Below are 10,000 nucleotides of genomic sequence, written 5' to 3' on the forward strand. Positions count from 1 at the left end.
CTCTTTTCTTTTTTTTGAGCTAAGAAAATACTTAAACACTGCTTTGACTATGATGAAGTATTTTTTTCTAAAATAATTTTGTAATCAAGTCTGTAACCATTTTAGAGAAAAGTTCCTTAAATGAACACATCATTTGTACCATATGCTTGCATTTTACTATGACATCAGCTTGCCATTGAAAAAGAGGTATTTGTTAATAAGCATAAATAAGCATGAAAGAGCAAATATGAAAAACAAACTCATAACAGCAGCTCTCATCAAAACTAACGAGATTTCCAAAAGATCCCAAAGCCATGTTTCAGGAAAATATGTACGCTGCTCTACTGATGTTTCTTTCTCCTCAGGGAAGGATGTTACTGTTCTTCTTGGTGCTGCTTCAAAGACATCTGCGACCCCTTCACCAGGCAAACCTGGCGATCTGTGCATATCTGCTATACTATGACTTGGGCTCTCAAATGAAAATCCTGAATAAAGCGCTGGCATGTCTGAACAAAAAAAGAGGGGTACTATAAATTTCTAATTTTCACAGATTTACTTCATTATTTATAACTGGAAATTCCTTGCACTACAAAATAGCAATTGTTCCATAGCACGAGGAGAAATAATCAAAGTACTGCTTCAAATACGAGATATGCTAGTGTATAGACTAAGAACATCTCATTTCCTCTGAGATCTCTCTATGTTTATGTGCTTTTTTCTTTAACCGATTCCACTCATATCTGCTTTTCATAGTTACTTGAACAAGTGTTGACGTACAAATATGAAACATCATAAAGAGAAAAAATGAGAAGCAGCTAGCTAATCTTAACCAATTGGCAACATTTATCATGTAATAGCAAATAAGCACATAATGTATGGTCTCACACCTTATTGTAAGCAATGAGCATGTATGCATATCCTTGCCTGGCTTCGCAAAATACATTTAAAAATCAAGTCAAAAGCTGCTCACAACACTAAATCTACCTTGAGAAAGCAATATTTGCTGCTACAACATAAGCAGCAGCATACAACACCACATTCAGGTAATAATAATTCAAAAGTGGTGCCTTTGACGATTCTCTTGCCTTTCACTGTATTGGACTGAAAGATAAATGTATTGGCACCATTTTGCAATCAAGATACATGTATATAATAAAAGATAGCTGTAGAAATTATATCATTTACATGTGTTTCATATCACAGAAAAGTTTCCTTTCATCTTTAATTCACCGCAGCGCATCATACTCTCCCTTTCAATAAAGAGCAGGCAGTCAAAAATACAGAATTAGCAAAACTAGAAATTCTTCAGAATGAAGCATTAAGAATATTTACGAATAATTTTAAGTACTTTACAAGCTTTAACAACTATTATGTCATTTGAAAAAGAATAATAGAGCAAAAATGTATTCAAATGACATAACCTTTACAAAAACTAGAAAATATGCTGCTGAAACCATTGCCAAATTAATCTAAAAATATTGAAAAATTAAGAAAAAGTCTTTTGTCTACAAATTCAAAGAGATCTGCATAAAGGTGAACCCACAATTTAAAAAAATATGTAACTTCAATCATAACCAACATACCACAAGTGATAATCATCAGAATATGTAAATCAGTTTATGCAGTGAATCAACTAGCACTCCTGAAGAAATAATTGAGTCAGTTTCATAAACTAGAAAATATCTACACAAACTAATGCAAAATATTCACAGATGGCTCTAAAACAACAGCAATTTACATACAAGACAAAAACATCACAACAGTCTGGAAACTGCTAGGCAAATAATGGAAGCAAAAACAACAGATCAAACTCGGCATTTTAAATGAAATCAGCATTTCAAACAATAAAAAAAACTACAAATATATCATACTTGAGATACAATAACTAAACCTCAACTTGACAGAATGCTAACAAAAAACAATAATACAAGGAATACCAGCACCCAACAATACAATGTAGTGACATTGCTGATCTTGCTGCCAAAACAAGCTTCCAATACAAATTAACCCCATGCATGTATACATGCCATGGCTGTTAAGGACAAGTAGTGGGTGCCATTGTATCACAACCATTCCCATGCCATCGGCTCATCAGGTGTGCTGTTTTTTCTCCAAAATTAGCAGCATCAGTTCTATGGTAAATCTTTAAGATAATAGTACCTACAGACAAGGTAAACCTTCAAAACCTTTATATTTCTAAAAATCATATCAAAATACAAGCTTTTAGGTGCCTAATGTGTTCATGTCCACTTCCCAAATCTATTATTGCTATAGAGGACTTAGAAACAAAGGTTTTCTTATAAGGAGGAGAAGAGGAGATGGATATCTGAGGAACAGATGAAGACGAAGGTGTAGGAGAAAATGTAGTAGGAGAGCATGGAGTGGAACGCTTTGGTTGTCTGGTACGACTACTAAAGTGAGGAGGAGGGGTAGGTATCCGGGAAGTGGGAGAGAATGGAGTATCTGGACTTAGGATGGAAAATAGATTTGACTGGTGGATTGGGTGAGTAGACATAGAACGCAGGTTTTGCGTACAGGGAAAAGATACATGGGGAGATGCAGAAATATCTTGTGCAGATGGAGGGGGAGCAGAGTGTAGGACTGTTTTGGAATCAATTGAGAGAGAAAAACCTCATCATCTTGCTTCCTGTCTGGCCTCAGGTAGAGTGAGGCCTAGTTTAATTCTGAGGACTGCTACCTCACATTCAAACTTATACCCAGGCCAGCTCCTATAAAACACATTATGGGAGTCTCCACAATTGGCATATGTATGTGAATGAGCAGGGCAATTTGAACGGTCATGACCAGGTTGGGCACATAGAGGGCAGCGGGCTGTGGAGCCACAATGTTTGGATGGGTTGACAAAACGTCAACATTTTTGACATTGACGAGGAAGGGGTTAATATTGTCAGACATGATAAGACAATCCACCAATAAAAAGTTCAAGAGGAAGGTCTCTGGGATTTAAGTTGGCCTCTAGGAGGAAGAGTGTAACACTGTACTGCCAATGCATCATATTCACCAAGGCAGAAAAGTAGGTAATTTTTAGTCTGACCCTTGTTATACATGGGACAAGCCATTGGGGAAATAGAAACAGTTCCAGTACAAGTATTAACAGTTGGGTGAGGTTCGGCAGGAATGAATTTGCCAGCAAGGTCAGTTAGGGTAGATAGTGCACGAGTTTGGGCTTCAGATGTAACCGTGACAAAGCGTGAACAATGAGCGCAACTGCCTACTTGTTTCTGGAGGCACTGCTGAAAGAGAAGGGTATTCTCAAAATAGGGGGCTATGGGAGAAATCACAAAGAATCAATCCCACTTAGCTGGGTCAAATAGAGTACTCAGAAGGTTTGCAGAGGTAGGGGTAGTAGAAGGACAAGGGCGAGAGGAAGATGGGGTGGTGTGGAGTGGAGTAGTTCTGTAGGGGGGGGGGGGACAATGAAGATGAATAGTAGTAATAAGGGAAGAGGGGGTTGACATTGAAGAGGGCTGTGCAGCAGGAGATGAAGAGGAGAATGTTGGGGATGAGGATGAACCTGGCTGGGTGTTTCAGAATGGTTATAGTTTGTAAGCCTCAAATAGAGGGTATTTGCATCAGTGGTCGGAGCCAAGGTCAATGGAGGGGCAGGGGTCAGAAAACCATCAAAATCAAATTCAGATACGCTATTTGATGAAGGGGCAAGCCTTAATGCCTCTATTAAGGGTAAAGAATCTTCATTACTGGCCATGGTGAGCCGAAATAAACAGAGGAAAAGAAACGGTCTACCCCTTAGGGTCTCCATAAGGGGTAAGGGCTAAGTAATTAACCAAGGGAATACCATGCCCTTGGCTCCCGGACGCCATTCATGACTGACACAAAGCCAGCCTTTCATCTTTTTAGCACAGCTCTCACACCTTAGGAATGGGATAGATGATGGGAATAAAGAAGACACAGAAGAGGAAAGAAGAGAAGAAAGGACCAAGCAAAATTAGTTGCAGCAAGGGCTGAGGCCCAAGGTAGGGGTAATCCTCTACACTGGGTCTCAGTCCCCATCTCTTAAGCCCTCCCACAACGACAACGAGCTAGGTTTTGGGAGGGAAGAGTCAATTTTAAAACACCTATATTTAAATAATCGAAACACGTTATTGATCTTTGATAGCTTACTTGAATAAACCATTGACAGGCACAACTTATAGATTTGTTGCATGTTATGTGCTGTATTCTCTCTTTTAGTATGATTTAACCAACATGGAAACCATTCCCTTAAATGCATAATCTCTTTGCTACATTTATACAGTTAACTTAAAATGTCTGTAATGCATAATCCTGATAATAATGTTATTTCACTTTTTTCATTATAGCAGTGAAAACTGCGAAACTCTATCTTAACCCATTAACGCAAGTTTATCTTGAAGCCGAAAATAAAAGATTCCAGGCGGCTACAAAATCGGCGCGCAGGGCTGGCCCGGACTCTGCCCACACATCAGCCGTGGCCCACTGCTACATCGGAACACAAGCCCTGATACAGCATCACACTGGCAATGTTTATTTTTTCGGGTGTCTCATATATGGGACACCCGTCGTTAGTGGGTTTTATAAAAGTGTTAAATCTATTTGCTGCATTTAGATCATAGATTCCACTTATCTATAATTTGTTACTATGATCATATCAATTGTTATCATCATTATCATTATCATAAATTAAGAGGTATTTCTCACCTCTTCTCTCCCTCTTTCACCCTCCTCCTTCCTTCTCCCTTTTCTTTTTCCTTTATTTCCTCTCCCTTTCCCTCACTCTACCTTTCCCCTTCCCACTCTGCCGTCCCCTCCTCTCACTCCCAAATATTTATTAAATTCACTCTTCCCCCCCCTATTTTCAGCCCTATACCTGCCTCCTCTTACTTCCCTCCCTTTCCTCCTTAACCTCCCCTACCTCCTTCACTCCCTCACCCTTTTCACTTCCTCCCCCTATCCTCTTTTTCTCTTTAAACCCCTTCTCTCTTCCCCTTCCCTTTCTTGTCCTTCTTGCCCATCCCCTTCTCCTCTTTAAGTCCCCTCTATTTCCCTATCACTTCCCCTTCCCCATGTGTGTGTGTGTGTGTGTGTGTGTGTGTGTGTGTGTGTGTGTGTGTGTGTGTGTGTGTGTGTGTGTGTGTGTGTGTGTGTGTGTGTGTGTGTGTGTGTGATGTGTGTGTATGTGTGATGTGTGTGTATGTGATGTGTGTGTGAGACGTGTGTGTGTGTGTATGTGCGTGTGTGTGTGTGTGTGTGTGTGTGTTCGTGTGTGTGCGTGTGTGTGTGTGTGTGTGTGTGTGTGTGTGTGTGTGTGTGTGTGGTGTGTGTGTGTGTGGTGTGTGTGTGTGTGTGGTGTGTGTGTGTGTGTGGTGTGTGTGTGTGTGTGTGTGGTGTGTGTGTATGTGTGGTGTGTGTGTATGTGTGGTGTGTGTGTATGTGTGGTGTGTGTGTATGTGTGGTGTGTGTGTATGTGTGGTGTGTGTGGTGTGTGTGGGTGTGTGTGGGTGTGTGTGGGTGTGTGTGGTGTGCGTGGGTGTGTGTGGTGTGAGTGTGTGTGTGATTTTTTAAAAATCATTTTGTTAATATTCACCCTCCATCTGTATCATAATGAAATGGTTTCAACTCCACAGTCACATGAAATACAATTTCAGGCATAAGGAGCATATACCACAAACAAGAAAAAAGTGAAGAAACAAGTGAAGGAATAAACAAAGGAAGTAGCAAAGGGATGAATATACTAAATACATGAGTAATCATAACATAGATAGCAATTATAAGAATAACTGACATTAATATTTTACTAACAACAGTTATAATAACCAAGATGATAACTGTAATAGAAGCAATAATAATAATAATGATATAAATAATGAAAATAATACAAAAAAATGAACATGATATCAATCATTATATAAATAATGACAATCATTTTGACAATGAAGTACCAAAAGTAATAGTTTTAACATTATAATTTTATCATAAATAATGGCTATAATGATGATGACAATTTGCAAACTCATAATTTTGAGAATGTAATATTTGAAATATACTATGAAGCTTCATCTGTCACATACCATTGTTCAGCACCCATACTGGTGAGGTATCATTTATGGTAAATTGCATATTACCACCATAGAAATCATCTTAACAATTATTTCATATTAACAATATGTCAGGTGTTTGGCAAAAAGTGTACTATAGTTATGCTATAGTTGTCTTAAAAGTGAGTATCTAGAGATTGCAAGAACAAACACTTATTCCATATACGTTGCATATATCGCTTTTTTTGCAATTACTGTATATTGGATTATGTAGGTCAAACACTAATCTAATCTATATATTTTGTGCCGACTGCAGCTGCAGCACAATTTTAAAGATTCTTGGTATATAACATATTTTTTACTAAGTCCAAAGGACACCTGCATGGGACTACTTGGATATGGTTGTACATATCAGTTTCAAAATTGAATAAAGATGCACACCTATTTTTATCTAAAAAAAAGATGAAGGCTATAGAAAACCAGATTTTTGAAAGACAAACTTACTGTACAATCAAATTTCAATCATCTATAGCACATGGATTCAATTTTTTGCTAAAACATTAGTGAAAATACATGTAAAAAATTTAAATATGCTACTGATTATGAAATTCAATCAAAACAAGAAATAAGTACCAAATGAAGTTCTGCTGCTCTCACAAGGCATAGTAACTATGCTTCCCACTCAATAAGAACATCTGACTGATTCAGTACATACTGTACATTTATTTTTATATTGTTTCAAAATTTTATGTATGCAATATCTAATCTCACATTGTTTTCTCCTTCATAAAACACAAAGATGATCTAGGGATGAAAAAAGGCACTAGATAACACAACAAACTAGTGCAAAAAAGTATGGCGAGCATAACTACATAGGTATTATTACTGACTAGCACAAAACATGCATTTTAAACAATATCCTATCAATAATAATATACATAAGTAATGTTAGATAAAGCTGACATAAAAACAATTTTTCTCAATACAAAGCAAATGTTCCAATGGGTCTACTCAATGTGCAAATCAAAATGTATGAAATTTTAAATATGGTGTAGTAATATTGCTCATTAATGGGAACTTTGTGATTTTCAATACGCAGTATTTTGTTTTTAAGAAAAATAGGCATAAAGGAAGGATGATGGCATGCTAGAATCATCTTTAAATCTGAAATTGGCCTTTGAATATATGGTTCCAAATCTAGTGTAATCATATGAATTAACAGACTCTAAAATTACTACTGAAAATTAAATAAGGAACTATTTAATATTTGTATTAAAAAACTTTCAATTCTAATGCAAGTTTCAATTCATCTATGATTGTGAGGACTAAAAAAATACCAATCTATTTCTAAAAATGCTTCTCAGACCTCTACATATGCTTTAGATATTACAATATTTCCAATTTGGAAGCATAAAATAATTGTAAAATAGTGACAAAAAATCATGACCAAAGAACAATTCCTCATGCACTTCTTTATCATCTATTGCCTGCTTGCTATCTATTCACACAATGACTTTCATTCCAATTCTGTTTCTATTAGTGAAAGCTTAGGAAAAACTGAATTTTTGCTATCTTGTATACCTCCTAAACCCCACATATGCAAGCTTAAATGTAATACTAGAACAAGTAAGAAATCTTACTCAAGCATATGAATCTTCCAAAGCCAAGTCTCAGGAAAATAAGTTCTCTGATCTTGAACTTTCTCAGAGTTGGAGACTGAAGGACCAATCAACCCATCTTCAGAAGAATGACTAATACTTAATGGTACATCATCATATTCGCTTACATAGTAGTCACTGTCATATTCATAAACTTCTGAAATTTAGGATACATGGAAAACTTACTGTGTACTGCTGTTAAAAAAAAGTATTAGTATTAAAAATATAATATTCTTTTAACTATACCCTCATCCTGACTAGCCAGTCTAACATTTACCTTAAAAATTTCCCTATTTATATCACTGTGCAGTATGGTAAACAATACACTTAAGAGGTATTTTCCCACAGATTTATGATATATGAATTGCTCTGTCTAAAGAAAAATGTATAGTATTGCTGTACACTAACCTAGAGCATTTTGTCAGACACAAGATTTTGAAACGTGGAATCAACAGTTCATGAACATTGTTAAAAAACAAATAAATAGGTTTACTTGTCAGGCCATTTACCATCACTGACAAAACAACTGCTTGGCATCTGGTGCAGCAGGAGGGCCAGTGGCACTTAATTGTTATATATCAAGGCCTTTAATAACATTTCTATAATAAATACATTATGTCTCTTTCTGCAGATTGTAGAAAGTTTTAATAAGATAGAAGAATCATAACAATATTACACAACATTTACGAAGAACACATTTGGTAAATATTGTGAGGAATACAAAAATGATATAATATTGTGATCCTTCTACCATATCAAAAGTTAGTAGTTGTAGAAAGAGTCAACCTATGCCTAGCAGCTGGAGCTCACCTAACATATCACAGCACACCGTAAAAACACAGGTAACCAGGTAAGTAAATATAACTACTTTAGTTGGGCACATTTTACAATACACCAAATATAACTAGGTAAAGGCTAGGATGATCTGAATGAAAATGTCCTTCAGAATTTATTTTACTTGCAATATCATTTTTGCAAAAATAAAATATTAATGAATCAAAATATTTATTTTTGATCTATGTTTTTAAATGGCATATGATGTTGTTTCACACTGCAGTTTTACTAAAACATCCTATGTCAACTTAGCAGTCTACAAATGGAAAATTACAGTTAGAACACATAATGCCTTCCTGTCTTCAATTACATTACACTAGCACATGGCAGTATGATCCATATATCTAGGCCTGGTGTCTTGATAAAAAAAATCAGATATTTATCCTATTTCTAAAATTCAATATTAGTGAAATACTTAGACGGCTGCAGTGATTATATAACAATAATTACTTTATCCTGGAAATACAGCATATTAAGAATACTGATTTATTTCAAGTTAATAATTGACTTTTTTCAGACATTGTACCACCTTTCAAGGCTTTGTTTGTCTCCACAGACAGCTCTCCATCCATTTTGACCATACATCACAAATGATTACATGACATCCATTGACCCATTGGAGTCAGATACTGCATGGCTTCCACACAGACTGAAATCCAGCCATTGGGCTTATTTGAGTGGTGACTCTCCATGATATATGTATTATAGGCTGCCCCACACAAAGACTCATGCCCTGTATCAAGACTCCTTGCCTCCTCTTTGTTCCACTATTAGCTTTAATTCTGCATATGATTCTTTTCCCACTTTTTGAGTTGTTATGCTGCATGAAGATGGTAATAGGTGGTTTTTAATGCACATAGTACAAATTATCCATCCAGGTAGTCAAAAACTCTATGCTATACCAATAACAATAATAATAAATAACGAAGAACTTGTATCCTTTTTAAAATATTTTCCTAATATTGAATTCCCTAATTTCACACTCTCACTCATATCCACCAATATTTGAAGGTGATAAAGTTTGTCATTTTTTTCTCAATATCATTCAATAGTTAAGTTTGCAGCATATGAGGCATTGGGATACCTAACTAGGCTAGATTTTTAAATAATTTATTATGGCCTGCCCAGCATCACATTTGCAATTATGAAGCAAGTACTATAAAGAGGAAAATATATTGCTTAAACATGATTTTGTCTAAATTGCAATGAGAAAACACCAAGTTTACTATGATATCTAATGTTCATTGGAGAGTTCAAAGGCTATTAATATTTATACACTTCAAATAAATAAAATATGAGGTTTCATGTACTTTTAAATAGTTTTAAAACATCTAAATAATTTACACTGCATAAAACATAATTAAATCAATAAAGACTGTTCATCAACACAATAATAAGCTTATAGACATGCAAAATTGGGACATAGAAAGCAGAAGGCACTCTCTGCTTTCCTTCTATACAACAGAACTGGCTACATCAGGTTTTGAAGACATG

General features: G+C 35.8%; 1 protein-coding gene across 1 annotated transcript in view; it reads right to left on the minus strand.

Annotated features, from left to right (window-relative positions):
* Nucleotides 1-10,000, minus strand: part of LOC113809056 (alpha-2-macroglobulin) — a gene marked incomplete at its 3' end in the record, with an annotated part of 240,225 nt that overhangs the window by 78,460 nt on the left and 151,765 nt on the right. Inside the window, 1 exon segment of the mRNA XM_070144154.1 lies at nt 7,655-7,826. Coding sequence (XP_070000255.1) covers nt 7,655-7,826 — 172 coding nt within the window.

The sequence above is a fragment of the Penaeus vannamei genome, chromosome 31 (assembly GCF_042767895.1).
Source record: "Penaeus vannamei isolate JL-2024 chromosome 31, ASM4276789v1, whole genome shotgun sequence".
Lineage (NCBI taxonomy): Eukaryota > Metazoa > Arthropoda > Malacostraca > Decapoda > Penaeidae > Penaeus > Penaeus vannamei.